The 17740-nt window shown below is 49.9% G+C and overlaps 1 protein-coding gene across 12 annotated transcripts in view; it reads left to right on the top strand.

Annotated features, from left to right (window-relative positions):
- LOC105181918 (uncharacterized) overlaps positions 1-17330 on the top strand; it is a 73144-nt gene extending 55814 nt beyond the window's left edge. For 7 of the 12 annotated variants that reach the window (XM_025307505.1, XM_025307507.1, XM_025307500.1 and 4 more), the window contains 11 exons: positions 3710-3969; positions 5668-5731; positions 7669-7764; positions 9554-9654; positions 9758-9889; positions 9976-10149; positions 10252-12204; positions 12442-12586; positions 12743-12859; positions 12959-13360; positions 13840-14631. In XM_025307505.1, coding sequence (XP_025163290.1) covers positions 3710-3969; positions 5668-5731; positions 7669-7764; positions 9554-9654; positions 9758-9889; positions 9976-10149; positions 10252-12204; positions 12442-12586; positions 12743-12859; positions 12959-13360; positions 13840-13883 — 3488 coding nt within the window. In that variant the 3' untranslated portion in view covers positions 13884-14631. Of the gene's footprint in view, positions 1-3709; positions 3970-5667; positions 5732-7668; positions 7765-9553; positions 9655-9757; positions 9890-9975; positions 10150-10251; positions 12205-12441; positions 12587-12742; positions 12860-12958; positions 13429-13839; positions 14632-15980 lie in introns of those variants that run through there. The other 5 variants (XM_025307501.1, XM_011139005.3, XR_003114316.1 and 2 more) reach the window with 4 other exon arrangements.
- The last annotated feature ends 410 nt before the right edge of the window (positions 17331-17740 follow it).

Here is a 17740-nt window from a genome sequence, read left to right as displayed (position 1 = left end):
ATGTCGGAAGAGAGAGAGAGAGAGAGAGAGAGAGAGAGAGAGAGAGAGAGAGAGAGAGAGAGGGAAAGAGAGAAAAGATAATCCCACGAATTCGACAACAGGGTGCTCCTCGCCGAGGTCGTTGCACCGCGCATCGCGAAGATCGAGATAAGGCGGAGGAGGAGGCGGAGAGAGAGTGCGAATCGCGAGGAAACTCGCGCGGGCTCGGCGATAACGCTCGTTTATGCAGCCGCCCACGGTGCTTCTTTTCGATAGATAACTCGTAATTAGCTGAGGCCTCGAATCGGCGTGTTCGTGCCGATAACTGGGTTAATTGCGCGCAGACGAGCGACGCGTCCGTGTAATACGCGCAACAATTATCTCGGCGCTCGCTCGCTCTCTCGCTCGTCGCAGTCCGTTTGCCGGAGAAAAGAATGCATAATTTATTTGAGCCGCCACGAGACGCTCGCCTTGTGTCGTTGCAGAGTGTATCACGCGCGATATACGCCCGTGTATAATGTGTACATGTGTAGCTACACCCAACACACTTGTCATCGCCGTCGCCGTCGTCGTCGTCGTCATCGTCGTCGTCGCGACGGGCGCATCAACGTCGTAGCGGCACGACTGCAATTTGCGTTGTGCAACGAGAAGCCGCGGATAAAGCACGGCACGCCGCGCGTTGCGCTCTCGTCGTCGTCGTTCGTCGCTCCGACGTCTTATCGTACAATTAAATAGGCTATAATAGCGCATAATTGGAGCATTGTTAGGCAAATTGGCGCGAGAGAGAGAGAGAGAGAGGCTGCTTTATCTATTTTCATCGTATCTTGCGCGTATGTATACACACGCATGTGTTGTACGCGTTCGCGTTCCGCGATTGAATCATCGCGAAGCGAAATTAATCGAGGATTGATCTCGCTCGGATCATCATTCGTCCCTCCGCGACAATCTCATCGTTTCCTGCATGCGGCTGCGCTCGTCGACCGCGTAATCGCGGACGTGTAATCGCGTAGGAATGGACTGGTGGGACAAAATCGTCAAACTCTCCCGGTAACGCGCGCGCATGCGCATGCGCTCTTGGAAGTGAGGAAGCGCGTTTGGAATAATTCCGACCGATATTTCAGCTCGGCGAAGCAATATCTGATGCACTTATCGGCCCGGTATTTACCCTCTCGGCAATCGCGTCTCGCGAAGGGTTCATTTCGCGTTATCGCCGCGGCGTGCGGAAGAGGGACGGGGTGAGAGGTAGATAGAAAAAGAGCCGTCTCGATCGATTTGGCTAAACTCGCGGGTACAACGAGCGCTCGCATTTAGACACACGACCTTAGGGTCCACAGTTGGACACGGCATTAGGCGAATAATAGAACGGCCTGTGAACACAAATCACGTCCGCGCGCGACTCGCTGCCAAATCAGCGCGGCGCGGCGCGGCGTCTTCGTCGAGTACGGAAGGCCGCGACTCCGCTCTCTCCCCGAAGTACAATCAGCGTACTCTTCGCTAAACCGCTATATCCGAGCAGAATATCGCCCCACAGCCGTATTAAAACCCAGTCCGGTTTCCAAATTTCAAATAGGATCCGGATAACTTTATCGGATCCGGCGCGTAATAAGGAGTGAGATGCACTGCTGCTGCCCGAGCAGAAATCAAATATGGCAATTTTTTTATGCCTGATATGGCATGCCTGATATGGCATAGGCAAGCTATAAGAAGGCATTTTGAGTGGTCCTTATCCGGTCGGAATGTGACAATTGTCTTGCAATATTTTCCGGGTGCAGCAGTGCGTTTCACTCCTTATTACGTGCCGGATCCGATAAAGTTATCCGAGCCTTAGTTGAAGTTTGGAAGCCGGATGGGGTTTTAATACGGCCTTGGGACGATGATAAAATTGTCTGAAATTGAGAAACCTGATGAAATGTCCATCAGGACCAAATCAGGCATCCAAATAATGACACGACGTCATCGCTCTGCAGTCAGGGTATAATCCGGAAAATATTGCAAGACAATTGCCACATTCCGACCGGATAAGGACCGACCACTCGAAATGCCTTCTTATGCTTGCCTAGTCACGCCATATCAGACATAAAAAATTGCCGTATTTGATTTCTGCTCGGGTACTTACAGTCACGGGTGCTTCGGTGCAGTATCTATAGCGGCGCAATCAGCAAAATGTCGCTGGAGCGATCAGTGAACAGCAGCGACTGTTTCCATTATCGACGCGATTCGCAAACACGGGAGGAGGAGCGTCATCGCACGCAAACGCCGCAGCGCGGCGAGATTCGTATCCCGCCGAGCAGCGTACCGCGGATTTGTCACACAATCGCTACACAAATCCGCGGCACAGAATCTCGCTTCCGCCGCTGGATATCGGCGAGACCTCCAAGACGGGCGCCGGCCAAAATGAGAGATTGTTTCCATTGAGAATCACTGAATACCCCGCTGATTATCGATGAAACACCGCTCCTCCCCTTCAGCCGATCCAGCCGGCAAACTTTCCGTTGATTCGTTCGATGGGGAGTATCGCTCTCGCGATATTTTCGCGCCTCTCCCCCGAGCAGAACATCGTTCCCCACGGCCGTATTAAAACCCAGTCCGATTTCCAAATTTCAAATAGGGCCCGGATAACTTTGTCGGATCCGGCACGTAATAAGGAGTGAAACGCACTGCTGCATAACGCCCCGATCAAATTACCCGAAATCAAGAAACCCGATCGAATGTCCATCAGGACCAAATCAGGCATCCAAATAATGACGACGTCATCGCTGCAGTCAGGGTATAATCCAGAAAATATTGCAAGACAATTGCCACATTCCGACCGGATAAGGACCGACCACTCGAAATGCCTTCTTATGCCTGCTTGCCTAGTCACGCCATATCAGACATAAAAAATTGCGTATTTGATTCCTGCTCGGGTCGCGGAACTCACAATCGACTTTTCCCCCCCGGCATCGTCGCGCGTACTTCGCCGCGCGGTGAATGTATCTCTCTATTCCCCTCGGATGCAACGCTGCATTTTCTCCGTCGAAGACCAGCGAGAAAGCGAGAGAGAGAGAGAGAGAGAGAGAGAGAGAGAGAGAGAGAGAGAGAGAGAGAGAGAGAGAGAGAGACGACGACGGGCTGGACGGGGCCGAGCCGAGTCGACGGGCGCGACGACAATGAAAATCCGCCGGCGGCCTGAAAATAGACCCGACTAGACGCGAACTAAAATTACGAGCGCGTGTGCGCGGTGCGAGAGTGCACGCGAACAGGTGAATGTCGTTTCACGCGCTCAATCCGCGGCCGTGTCCGCTGCGTTGCTCGCGCCGCGCCGGGGGGATGAGAGAGACGACACACGTGAGCGCAGGGGGTGCATCGGTGCGATAGCAGCGGAACGGACACGACACGTACGTGTGTATCGCACCTACGGACAGCAACGTGTGCGCCTGTCCGCGGCAATGGCCCCGTTAATGCGTAACTGTTCGCATTAGTCACGTAGCTTCAACTTAGCCGACTCTCTCTTTCTCTCCCCGCCCCTCTTTCTCTCTCTCTCTCTCTCTCTCTCTCTCTCTCTCTCTCTCGGGCTTTCCGCTGAGTCCGCCTCTCATCACGAACGATGTCGCGCTTTTTATTTAGCGAAACTGAGTCGTCGCTCCGATTGATCGATCTCACGCGTCGCGACACTTGCTTGGCACTCGTTGTACTTAAAGATCGCAAGACACGCGCTGTGACAACACATCCAACTGTCCGTTTACCGTAGACAGCAGCCTGTTCCGTAATTCCGGCACATCGGCGGCCACATTACCGGAGGCTCGCGATGGATCCGCAACGGAAGCGGCATTCAGGCGTTTATCGGACGCGGAGCGAGTCCTGCTGGAGAGCCTGGACGTCGGTCGATGCAGGCCCAGGCACACAGGTCGATTCCTTACGATGCACAAGAGACGGCGTAAGAGGCTTACCACGAGGTCCTTGAATCAGGAGCCCGGAATCCTGGACGACATCTTCCACGGACTAGTGCAGGTAATTCCCGCGTTCGCGTTCCCGAGTCGGAGTTCTTCCCTGGAAAAGGAAAGAGGAGAAAAGAAACGCTCGCGTTTTCACTCCTACACGGGATTCAAACGCGATTCTGGCCCCCCCTCCCCCTCCCCGGTGCTCCGTGCAAAGTCGCATTCTCCCACCGGCTCGAGGTTTCCATTTGAAACTCCGCCGTGTAAATTCTCCTCCGTCGCAGATGAGGCCGGGAAAATTAACGTCGCGGCAAGGTTTGCTCGGCTGAAGCCGAAGGACTCCGTCGTAAACGGTGAAACGTCCTCGGCGGTCTTTGACGGCGAACAAGTCGCGCCTCGACTCGTGCACCAACGAGCACCCACTCGTGGTAACGCGTAATCCGATTGGTTGAACGTTGTACTTCTCCGCGATTATTTTCTCTCGCGCCGCGTCTCTGTGTGAGAAATACGCGGGAAAAGAAATCCGACGTGCTCGCTAATCCCGGCCGTGAACGGACTTTACTCGGCGGCTTTTGCATCTGGAATATCGAGCGCGGATGAGGAACAAGAAACAGATTGCTATGGAAGTTACGAATCTATTTATCAAGCGAGAGAGAGAGAGAGAAAGAGAGAGAGAGAGAGAGAGAGAGAGAGAGAGAGAGAGAGAGAGAGAGAGAGGAAGAGAGAAAGAGAGCGAGAACGAGAGGCGGTCGAAGTTTAATAGCGTGTCGCCCATCCCGAGACTTTATTGAACTTTGAAGTTGGCGAAATAAGGCCGTATTTCCTTATATCCTCCGAGCCGCGCGCGTGCGCGCAATCGACGGACTCTCCGGCGAAAAGTTCCTCTTCTTCGGCGCGCGACTCCGCGAAACTAATAAATGTATGTATACATGTATATTCGAAGTATCGGCTGCGGAAAATACGAGCGCTATCGTGATGGAGATACGACGCGATAAAGGTAAATAGGCTGCTTTCCAAAACGCGAACAGTCGATCGCGGCGATCGATCGCTCGCTCGCTCGTTTGCGAGCGCGCGCTACCGACGAATCCACAGCGGTTTCGCGGTTATGCGATATTTCAGCCTCCCCCTCCCCCTCCCCCGTCACCGCGCCCCTCCCTTCCCAGATTCAACATTCATAAACGCTCTGCTGTTTGCTCGTTTCCTTTTTTTTATTCGGAGACACGCTCGCGAACAGAAATAAAAAAATGTCGGACTATAATACGCAGCCGCGGCACGCGATGTGCATTTTAACGATTTATTGCGTCACCAACTAGGGAGGAAGAGAGAGGGGGGTGAGGGGGGGAGACGCGGACACTCGAAAAAAATTGCAAAGTTGGCGCAAACGCACGTGCCGGAGAGCTCAATACGAACGCGATTATCCTCGTGTCTCTCGTTGCAGTTGAAAACTATTTCGGATTTTTAACGAGCCTCGGCTGCTGACTTTTTCATCGGGGACGAATTCGCGTCGCGCTGCGCGATATCGACGCGTCCGAAAATACCCGTAACTTTCCCCGCAATTTCGAGCGGAGCTACAACGCGACGGGAGCATCTCCCGCCTCCCTCCTGCGTTCCCTCCTCTTTGTCCGCGGTGGGAATTATTACACGCTCGTTCTCGCTCGCCGCGTCTCTCGTCGTCAAATACACGCGCGCGCGTTCCCGTTTCTCTCGCCAAATCGAATTACCCGAGCCTGTGCTCGTGTCGACTTACCGTATTCGAATTACCGTGTTGCAGTGCGTATTACAAAGGGCTGGAAACTGGCGATTTAATGCTTTCACGCTGGAAACGGTCACGGGCGGTGAGTATTGTCGAAATCGCTTCATTGTATGGAAATTTCTGCCGCGCGCGCCGTCAATGCGAGCGGCGACGGCGATCGCGCGATTTTCAAGTTTCAAGTCACCGCGGCCGCGTAGACGCGCGCTTCTTAATTCCTCTCGCGCGTCGCGCGCGCATCGAACACCGACGGCGATGGAAGACCTCCTCCGCGACTCGCGTTCCCCAGGGCCAAGAAGCAAACGGCCAAGGGGAACCTTGACGGAGCCGCGCGCGAAATCGACCTGGTTCGCGGCCAGCGTTCAATCGCACCGCGATGCGTCGCGCGTTCTGTGACGCGCGCTTTCCCGTTGCCGCGTTAGCGCGACGCTATTTTCACACGCTCTCGCCGGATGGATGCGCGACACGCGCGAGAGAGTGTCGAATCGCCGACACGATGCACAACGCATTTGCGTCATGCGCGAATCCCACGCCAAAGCGGTAAATCATCGACAGGGCTAATTGCGATTGTCGCTCACTCGAGACCCTGGCATAACGCGACGCTTTTTCTCAATTGGCTCGCAACACGCTTGTGCGGCAGCGGCTGCGCTGCGTCGTCGTCATCGTCGTCGTCGGCGGGAATCAGCAGACAGGCCAGTCGTCGGTCTTTTTCGTACACTGCTAGAAAAAAAAGGGTGAATATATAGAAAAGGGTACAGCTCATCGATTTTTTTTCATTTCGAAATATGTTATAAAGGATTCAGAGTGACTTTTCCTAATACAATTATACGGGGGTCGCTTATAGTTTCTGAGATATTTCTAAAGTTTTGGAATTTTGATTATCCTGGAATTAAATTCCAGATATCATAAGCTGACGTTATTTACAGTACAATCCAACAGTTAATCCAAACTTAGTATATACATAGAAATATAGGAAACAGTACATACAAGCGGGAGAGGGGCTCCGCCCAAAAAAATCCTAACCTAACTTAACTTATTGCATCTTTATATATTGTTGGGCGATGTTGAAAAGATCTTCTTAAAAGCCACAACACCTAATTATATGCAGATATTATAGTAAGTTAAGTTGAGCCAGGTGATAGATCTTAAGAGAACTTTTTTCAACAATGTCCAAAAATATATAAGGATGCAATAAGTTAGGTTAGGTTAGGATTTGTTTGGGGAGGAACGGAGGAACCCCTCTCCCGCTTATACGTACTGTTTCCTATATTTAAAGTGAATGAAAACTGCTTGTCTACTTCAAATATACTTCAACGTACAATTATAAAACTTTAAAGTCAAATATCTCAAAAACTATAAGCGACCCACATATACTTGCATTAGGAAAAGTCACTCAGAATTTCATCCTTTATAACATATTTCAAAATGAAAAATATCGGTGAATTGTACCCTTTTCTATATATTTACCAGAAGAAGAAAGAGAGAACGAAAAATCGACGAAGAAACAGCGGGGCTCTCAGAGTTACGCACATTCCGTTGCAGTCAAGTCATGAGCGAAACGCGAGTCGCATGGATAGATAAACAATCCGACGGGGAGCGGTTGGTGGTGCAAAATTACGCAAGGTAAAATTTGTTCGACGTCAGGTGGAAAATACGAGCGATGTTTTGTACCTCCGGTGACAAATAATGCACGCTGGGATAAATAAAGGGAGCGATGAATATACGATATCGCGCGTTTTGGCTCGGCTCTCTCGCGATCGGGCGCTGAATTTGAAGCTCGTCCTACGCAATGAAGAATCCCGTCTCGTTGCCACTCGATCGAGGAGGAGGAGGAGGAATTGTATAATAGTATCCGAGCGCACCGCAAGAGTCGAAACATCGGCATATAGGTGTCTAATTGAAACGCGCGCTCGCGTGTCGCGGGCTCGAGACGCGGAAGAGCATGATCGTTATAATTCGACGATCACGTCGACGTACTCAGATGCGTCGGCGGCCGTCTGACGTGTCGCGTCTGATTTCCAGGTCGTTCGCTGCCGGTGCTGTGCGTCCATCTCTTTCACTGGTACGGGCTACTGCGGCACTTCAACTTGGACGTCGTAACCGTGTGGAAGCTATTCGGTAAGCGTAACGCAGGAATCGCGGGAATCTCCGGGCCGAGATTGCGGGGCAGCTCGCGTGCGTGCGTGTGCGTGTCGATCGCATCGTGGATGAGGCGCGCGTGCGACAGGAGCGCGAGATGATGAGATTGCGAGCGTCGCGTCAGGTGTGCGTTTTGCACGTCGCGGCAGCAGCCGGCGAGAACGCGGGGCGCGGTTTTCTCGAGGAAATGACTGTTTTCCACGAGGTCGCGCAGAAGGAAGTCTCGGGCTGCAAATTGCGTACGCAACGATCGATAACGTTGACGCACGTGAAAAAATGCGATAAATGCGGGATTTTATCTAATTTTAACTTCTCACCGTGCTCTCGCCACTCGTGCTCTCCGCGTACTTAAATAGCGATTTCAGCGGTTTGTCCTGCGTGTGTGCGTGTGTGTGTGTATCGCCGATAGGTCCGTCGCGTAAAATGGGGCGCGAGCGAGCAACGACACACGCTTATGCTGCGACAGATAACGAGCATAGTTAAAAACGAGCGGACGTGCTATCAACCGGTCGGTTTATCGGAACTGTCATTACATTCGCACACACTCGCGATGATAGTGAAAGTTACGTACCGTGCCTCGCGCCTCGCGTGTGCGTCGTGTGCGTGGCCTCCGCGATGTTTTATTTCTGAAACACCTCGCGTCGATTTTTCGCGAGACCGCAATTTCACGCGGAAACACGCCCGCGAGATCGCAAATAACGTCGACAGCAAACGGTATCACTCGGACTCGCGAGTGCGCCTCGCGTGTGTGTAAACTCGCGCGATCCTCATCGTCGGGGGTTGTCACCGACGGGACATTCGGTTTCATTCGCGCCGCCTTTGTGCGCTTAATTATTTCTACAATTATCCACCACCGTGTGTATGTATGTGTGTACGTGTGTGTGTGTGTGTGTGTGTGTGTGTGCGCGTGTGTGCGTGTGTGCGTGTGTGTGTGTGCGTGCGTGCGTGCGTGCGTGTGTGTGTGTGTGTGTGTGTGTGTGTGTGTGTGTGTGTGTGTGTGTGTGTGTGTGTGTGTGTGTGTGTGTGTGTGTGTGTGTGTGTGTGTATTACTTCCCTCTCCAAGCTGTGGCAAACGCATGCCGAACACGCGCGCACACATGCGACTTTCGCAACACGAGTGTCGCGTTCCGCCGAACGTGTACAGTTATCTATCGGTCAGGAGTTTCTCTCTTTGCTTCATCCCTCCCCCCTCCCTCACCCGGGGGTCCTTTTTTTTCTCGCATCACGGTAGCCGCGACACGCAGGTCGGAAGCTATTCGTCGTCATTAAATATTCAAAAGGAGCGAGCCCGTAAGAGGAATGGCTCCCTTATGCAATGTTTCGGTATTTATAGGCCACGCGGCACTTACTATTTATTTATTCTACCATGAATTTCCATGCAACGGAAAATTATGTATCGCCGTGTAGCGTTATGTATACGTGCTCATAGTATTTTTTTTATCTGCGAGTCCTATACTGCTCATTTAAAAATAGGACTCTTTAATTCGCGAATGTTGTCATCGAGGCGCTACTCCGCGACGCGCCGCTTGCCAAGTCGCCGATGAACAATGATTCAATTTTGTCGCTGTATTCCCGTCGTGTCTTGCACGATTACTCGCTCATCGCGGGTCGCTTAAACCGAGAGACTTATTCGAATATCGATAACGATTTGAATATCGGATATTCGACGAGAGGATGAGGGGAAAAGGTGAAGAAGTGTGAAGGTTTTCGACAAATCACGTCGGTTTCCTCGGCGGTCTAATCATTTCTACGATCGCATTAATTGCAGCTTTTATCGAGGAGGGTTATCATAGTACAAATCCTTACCACAACAGTATACACGCGACGGACGTCACTCAGGCAATGCATTGCTTCCTCCAAGAAAAGAAGGTAACTAATTACTCGAACGCGAGCGAACGCGGATATTCGACGATGATCTCCGCGCCGATCTCGTCCTTCGACGATGCGGAATAACCGGACTGTGAATTTTCAGATTAAGACGCACCTAACCAGTCTCGAGATCATGGCTTCCTTAATAGCGGCTGTAACGCACGACCTGGATCACCCAGGTGTCAATCAGCCGTTCCTGGTCGCGACGAGTAATCATTTGGCCGCGCTTTATCAGGTAAGGACGATTTCCGAGACATGATGGAGTTGATCGACGAATAACGGGGAAACGGGGGATCTAAGTGGAAACCTGTCGATTTTCAGAACACATCTGTCCTCGAGAATCATCACTGGAGATCGGCCATAGGCTGCCTCCTGGAGAGCGGCGTCTCGGCGCAGCTGCCGGCCGACGTGAGACCGGAACTTCAACGGCATATCAGCTCGTTGATCTTGGCGACGGACATTACGAGACAGCAGGAGTTCCTCACACGTTTCAGGGTATGTGGTTTCCGAAGAAGCGAGTGATTTCCTTCCTTTTTGCACGCGCGCGCGCGCCTTATCCGATCGATCGATTAATCGTGTGGCGGGTTATCACCGCAGGATTACCTGAGCAACAATTCGCTCGAGATGAAGCGCGCAGAGGACCGCCACTTCATCCTGCAGATCGCCCTCAAGTGCGCCGACATCTCCAATCCGTGTAGACCGTGGGACATTTCTAGGAAATGGTCCTACAAGGTCTGCGAGGAGTTCTTCAGGCAGGGCGACTACGAGCGCCGGCTGAATCTGCCGGTGACGCCGTTGTGCGACCGACATACCACCAGCATCCCGAAGATCCAGGCCGGCTTTTTCAAGCACGTCGTCACACCGCTCTATGTCGAGTGGCATCGTTTCCTCGGCGACGGACTGAGCGTCTCGTTGATGGAGTATTTGAAAGCGAACCAAAAAAAGTGGGAGGCATTAATCACGCAAGAGGCGACCGAGGAGACCGAGACGGAGATCTCCGAGCTGGACGAGCCCGAGGGTGCCGTTAGCTCGGGTGACGAGACGGCCGCTGACGAGGATTCGGGCAGCATCGATCTGCTAATACCAGCGGCGTATATTCAAGCATCGCGAATGCCAACGTTGCCGGGACGAGTCGGCCTCGACCGCGCCGGCAGGCGTCACTCTGTGCCGTTGAGCGTGTCGAAACCATTGAGCCTACCGCCGCGTCAAGCCGCCAGAAGAGAGAGCCTGCCGAGCGAGCATGTCAAATCGAAAAACACCTTGTTGAAGTTGGAAGATCAAGGTCTCCTAGGCCCGAGCTCGTTGTCTTTGTTGTCTTCTAAGAGCAGTGTGGGTGGATCGTCTAATGTGAGCGCAAGTGAGAGACCGGTGAGCGCGGAGAATCTCTTACCGGAGACGAGTATAGCCAGTATTACCAGCAGCACTGAAGCCTCGAGACTCAGCACGGTTCTGCAGTCGACGGACGGCCAAGCGAGCATGCAAACGAAGCAGCTCACGCGACAACAGACCTTCCCGCCGCTGCAGCCGTACGCGAGAACGAGGTACATGTCCGCCACCGCGGAGATGTCGCAGTGCTACACTCAAATCCTGATGGAGGCCGAGGATTCGTCCAGCTGCTCGACTCCGACCAAGGAGAAATCGTGCTCGAGCGGCCAATGCTGCTCACCGTCGTCGCCGCATGACCGTGGCACATGCCATCAAAGGCAGCTCAATGTGCCGAGGGTCTCGAAGGAATTGTTGGCAGTTGATATGCCCACGAAGAGACGGGGTTCGACCTTGTCGGACACGATCAAACAGAAGTACGATTTCGCGATCAGCTCGGAGCCACGTCGCCATTCCATGCAGACCATTCGCCCGGTAGACGACTCGTTCTCCAAGCATCGCCACAAAAGGCCTTCCTCCGCTCAAGACGCCGAGTCCACGCGGATGTTCTACGCCACGTTAACGGGTGGCAGCAGTGGCTCTCCTCACGGCGACAAGGACGGTAGCAGCCACGTGTCCGACACGTCCGTCGCGGAATGCAAAACGGACTCGGGTTGTAATCCGGTCGAGCTCAAGTATAGTCGCGCTGTGAAATTGGCGATGCATGAGCCGCGGACTACGTTGTCGTCCAAGAGACCGGACCAGTGTGCTTCGTCGGCGAAGAGCGCGTGTGCCGAACAAGAGCCGCGGAGATACTCCACCCCGGTCACAGAGTGTAGAACAGTCACGACTGACAGCGCAGGTAGACGATTCACCGCGATACCCGTGTCTTCTGAGCTTAGCACTCACAAAGTGTTCTTTATCGGTAGTCCTCCCGATTCGCCGCCCCGTAATCATAGTGTGTCCTCGTCGAGTGACAGTGGTAGTGAGCCGAGACGAAGTGTCGGTAGTGGTGATTCGAGTAACGAGGTTGTCGCGATCGGCAGCAAGAGAGAGTCGGATTGCACGAAGGAGAAAAGCTCGAAGATGGCGAGGCTAAGCCCCGACGCGCAGATGAAGGAGAATGTTGACCCGCGTGCGTGCGACGATTCCGTCAAAGCGTCAACGTTGTCCCGCAGGGGCAGCCAGGTAATTGAATGATAAAACTTAATTTTTAACTTTAATTCCAGTCCCGAATGCGCTCAAATTTTCAAACGATATTCGTGTTGAAAGAAGGACGATGTGTTTGCAAGTTAAACAGTGCGGAGAAGTAAAACACTCACTTTTGCAAGCTACAGAGTTGAACCCCAATCGTTGTTTACTGTCTTCTCTTTGATGTTTGCAATGTCATTTTATTATCGATATTTATTACAATGTAAAATTCAGGGATGGGCGAGGAGACGCGGATCAGCTCCGGTTGGCCTCCTATCGAGATTGGACGACTTTGCTCCAACTCCTGTTTCTGCCAAAGTCGACCATAATTGTAGACGCGGATCTGTACCGACTGATATCACGAAACATCAAGGTACGAGTGCGTATTAATTTCTGTGCATGACGCATTCTTTTCTACCTTCCTCGATCTTTGCAGCCTATTTCTCAGAAGATTCTCTGCTTATAAGTCTGTGTCTATAACTTGCTGACGATTTGTAAAGCATTTATTGCGAATGTACTGTATATTACACGTTAGGTGGAGGTTCCAACCGGCTTGCTTTAGGACCTCGTGGAGATAATTTTTCGGCCCTAAGAAGAGCTAGTCTTCCGCAAGAGGCTGCGCTGGGAAATATTGTGGGAAATGTCCTCGCCAGTAAGTACGCAGACACTCGTGCAATAGTACCCCCTAGCACCCTAGCAGACAAGACAGTACTTGGACAGCACTACAAAACGAACGTTGAACCGATTCCAGACGAACGCGAGAATTTTCCAATGAACAACAACAACAACAACAATAACACCACCGGTGGCAGCAACAACAACGGCATCAGCAGACTGTTCGACAGCACCGCTTCCGGGATGCTGTCTCCGAGGCGAGGATCGGTGCCAGCAGACATATCCGAGTTACGCCGCGATCTGTTCAGTAGAAATAGCGTAAACAACAAGCCGCGAAACCGCAAGAAGATCTTGAGGAGACGCAGCAGTGGGGGCCCGGAAATGTTCACCGGCGTGTCCACCGGAAACGACGGAAACGACAACGGTACGTGGCTCAAGTGGAAGAGGGAAGTGGGCAAGCGCGACCCTGTTCCACCCGAGCCGCTTGTCAAGCGAAGAGGATCCCTGCCCATAGAGATGGTGGCTGTTTCACATGCTGGTCGGTACAACCATAGGTAGAGGAGGATGTCGTGACACGAGCGGGTGCAAATGCGTTTTCTGAAAAAAGTACACGTACTTCTTTTCTCTTTTTATCGCCCCTTCATTCGCAAAGAATACTTACCCGCTCGGAGAACACAGCGATCGATGAGGACCGAGCGAACTCGGCCATTTTCTTCTGCACTCTTCCAAGGCGAATTTCCAAGGCAAGGTTCATTCGAGCTAGAGCGAACTTCAGCTGCGCGTAAAAATAGTGTCCGCTTAATTTGACGTTCATTCAACTGTTCCGCAATCGCTGTGCATTCCGAACGCGTTCAATCGGTGTGAGCCGATCACTTCCTCGATCACTCTACATGTTCTTCGTATCGAATTAATAATAATATCCGAAGAAATTCCCGACATCCACTCACGACACATCATGACAGTAGAAAGTTGCTTCTGGATCGAACTCCAACGAAATTTTCATTTGTTCCGCTGTAGGACCAACATCAGCACCACGTCGGTCTAGCTTGTGGCGGCTTTAACATGCTCTAGAAACGTGTGTGGACCGTCCATGTTACCAGCGGTTAACGTCGAATCAAGCTACCACGACGACAGTCTTTCCTCAAACTGTCAGCAGCAGCAGCAGCAGCGACGATTGATTATCGAATTTCAAGATTGCCAATGCTGAAGACTTTCTCGTCGATTGTGAACGTGAGCGAGTGAATATTGTAATTACGTTGTCGATCATTTTGAATATTAGAAACGTCGCGAAGAACGATAAACCAATTGTAGTGATTTGCACTTGGGATCGCGGGATCTTTTAACACAGTAACTTCGACGTAATCGCGAATCGACCGTTACGTATTCTTGCCTGCGCTGTAGACAAATCGAAATTAGCTGGCGATTTAGTTTTTCGGTTGATCATGATCGAGACGGTGTCGCGGGTTTTACATTGCGTGTATCGGCATATCGTGCATCGAGATGTTATAGATCGTATAGTCAATATAAATCCCCTAAAGGAATATATAAGCATCGTAATTCTCTCTTAAAAGTCTTCCTCGCGCAACCGCGCGGAAGAAGTTAAAAGGAGCCTCACCTGCAGGCGAGGCGAGTTACATCTAATTGTGCCATGTACACGAGCGTTGTTCGAAATGCGACACTCTGATGAAACACGACCTGGTACATAGCAATGGCTCAAGATAAACTGGGTAATCGAGTTCACTGAGAGACAAAAGAACAAAAGAGGAAAAGAGGAAAAGAGAATGAGAGAGAGAGAGAGAGAGAGAGAGAGAGAGAGAGAGAGAGAGAGAGAGAGAGAGGAGAGAGAGAGAGAGAGAGAGAGAGAGAGAGAGAGAGAGAGAGAGAGAGAGAGAGAAATAGTCATACACAGGGTTCAATATGACGATTTTTTAATTATTAAAATGCCTAGGAATGGAGAAGGAAAAAAAGACTGGTAGAGAAGACACTCGCCGCTATAGATCTAGACGTAAAAGAAAAAAACAGAGAAACGAGGAAGAGAGGGGGAGAGAGAGAGAGAGAGAGAGAGAGAGAGAGAGAGAGAGAGAGAGAGAGAGAGAGAGAGAGAGAGAGAGAGAGAGAGAGAGACGTCGTAGATTGAACAAAACGAAATGATATTTGCTCATAGATAGAAAAATTTCGATTTTTCAAAAGACTCACGGCAGGATAGCATTATCTGCAGGTCATCGGTCAGCGAGAATCGCGGTATATGCCATATTCGTGTTGAATAAGTTAGTCGCTCGGGGCGTATGTTTCTCCGTCATTTATATTCGCCAACGTTTTGCATCAAGTGTTTAAATAACGAGGGCCGAATTTTGGCGAATTTCGTCATGTTTTTCTCTCTTAAATTGGGTGTAATAATACAAGAAATAACAAAGGCTATCGTAGCTGGCTCTAGAATGGATATATACTCAATTCGAAAAGTGGTTTTTCCCCTCATCGGTATCGGTTATGTTGAAAAACACTTAACAAACATTCCATGGGAAAATAAAAACACAATAGCATACAATGTGTAAGATACGGGAACGAGTTAAAGAATTACAATAATATTAATAATGATAATATTAATAATGATAACATTAATAATAATAATGATAATAATAGAGGAATATACGAAGTGAAATATCGGCGAGTTGCGTCAACTCGACCATAACACTCGCGAGATGATGCATTTATATACAAGGTCTGTCCCAAAAATATCCGACCTCTACATATATCTGTCCTTGGATATCCTATTGTGGGAAACAGATATTCAGTATTTAGAGTGAACCTTTAGGAATAATCCTACCAAGCGACACAACCCAATGTGATTGCAAAATTCGTTCCACGAGTGCTTACGGAAGATCAAAAAAATTCTCGAGTTGAAATTGCCAAAGACATCCTGGAATCCATCAACAAAGATTCTGAGTTGCTAAAAAGGGTTATTACTGGCGATGGATTTATGGCTACGATCCTGACTCATTCAGTCATTGTGAAATGCGACGCTCGGAGTTTTCGACGCTCACACAACTGCGTACCGTTGCCGACTGAACAGCTGTTGGGTCGTGTCGTGTCACTTGATAGGGGTATTCCTAAAGGCCCACCCTAAATACTGTATACTGTATACCTGTTTTCCACAATAGGATGCCCAAGGACAACAATATACGTAGAGGTCGCGGATACTTTTGGGACAGACCTCGTGGATGCATCCGAAAACGTTTATACCTCGTTTCCGTGGTCCGTTTGTACCTCTCACGTCATCAGGAAGGACGGGCTCTACGAAGGACTCCAGAGTGTCTGCACAACAGGGTGATTCCGTCGGCTGTGTGCGTATAACGTCATCAGAAGCCCTTCCTGCAGTCTGTGCGCGAGCACGAAGCTGCAGGAAATGAAGCGTTTCTATCCAAGGAAACGAGCAGAGCTGCGGAGAAACTTTGGATGTTCGCTGTGTTCGGCATACCGCTGTTAGTGCCTGTTTCTCCTTCTCCCCTGAAGGAAAAGAAGAAACGGACCAAGCATAAAGATGATCTGTCGTATGAGCACAGCTACATCCGGGCCACTCTGTTAAACTCGTGGTCATTATCATTGGCGCACTCGCCGATGCGCGATCAACGCTGCCTTCCGCGCTCAATATTTCATCTACCGCTGGCGAATAAAGCGAAGCTTTTATCAACAGGCTTCCCCACGGTCGGTCAAATGTTGAGACTGAGTTCTGCCTTTGGCAGGAGGACGGATGCGAAAGGTGGCGAATCTCGGATCCATGCGTCTGCATATATAACAATAATAAAAATAATAGTAATAATATTAAAAATAATAACGATAATAGCAACAATAAACAATAAAATTATAATTATTACTTTTGTCATCATTATCATTATCATCATCACTATCATCATCATCATCATCATCATATCATCATCATGACTATCATCGTTCGTTCTCATCGCCGTTCGATTTCTCAATAGTTCATAATTATCAGCATTATATCATCGTCATCATTATTACCAATTGTCGTCAATGTCACCGTCATTGTCATTTTCATTATCATTGTCGTTGTTGTTATAGTTATAAACGATGTTCAAGTAAATGGACGTTTTATGATTAGGCTATAGCGATATGTGCGGTTCGTCTTTGGAGTTGATTAGTTAGCGAGAAAAGGCGCGTTGTTTAATTACAACTATTATTTATTGTATACCCGACGGTTACGACGTATAGGTTTATAGTACGTGAACTGAAAAACAAATCAAAAGGTACAAGGTACCATGACGTATAATCTCTAACAAAAAGAAAAAAAAAGAAGACGAAGATGAAGAAGAAGTTGCGTTATCGCGAACATATTTTCAATATAGATATTATTAAACTGCCCTTGCCGTAAATACGACAGCCAATGCGGACTCGCGAGATATACCATCCTTGTATGTTATTAAAACTATCGACCGGGGTAGAGCAAGTTTTGATAACACCGCTATTTTACATTCAATAAAAAAAAAAAAGAAGAAGCACGATGAGCGGCGAACTCTGGACCTCTGTCGTTAAAGAACAAAATTGACGGTTTACTTCACGTACTGCTGTAACCTGTCGTCTCACAGACTGTCCGAAAGTAAAACAAATAATATTAACTAAGTCATAGAGAAACTCAAGATGAGAAGGTGAAAAAGTATCGATTATAAGTTTTACGCTTAATCAAAAAAGTAATCATTGATATCTATGTCGACATTATAGGTAGATTGTCCATTTTTAAGGGAGAAAATTTGCGAACGCTAGCGATCTTCCTCTCACCGACTTTTCCAAACTCTCTCGATCCAGCAGCTGCCAGCGCTTTGTATGTATTTCTCATCACTTTTCTGACAGCAGAACTGACTTACTCGACGACGACGACGACGACGACGACGACGATAATAAC

This window comes from Harpegnathos saltator, unplaced genomic scaffold (assembly GCF_003227715.2).
Source record: "Harpegnathos saltator strain DR-91 unplaced genomic scaffold, Hsal_v8.6 scaffold89, whole genome shotgun sequence".
Lineage (NCBI taxonomy): Eukaryota > Metazoa > Arthropoda > Insecta > Hymenoptera > Formicidae > Harpegnathos > Harpegnathos saltator.
The sequence above is the reverse complement of the archived record's forward strand: the minus strand, read 5'-3'. Positions and strand labels throughout refer to the sequence as shown.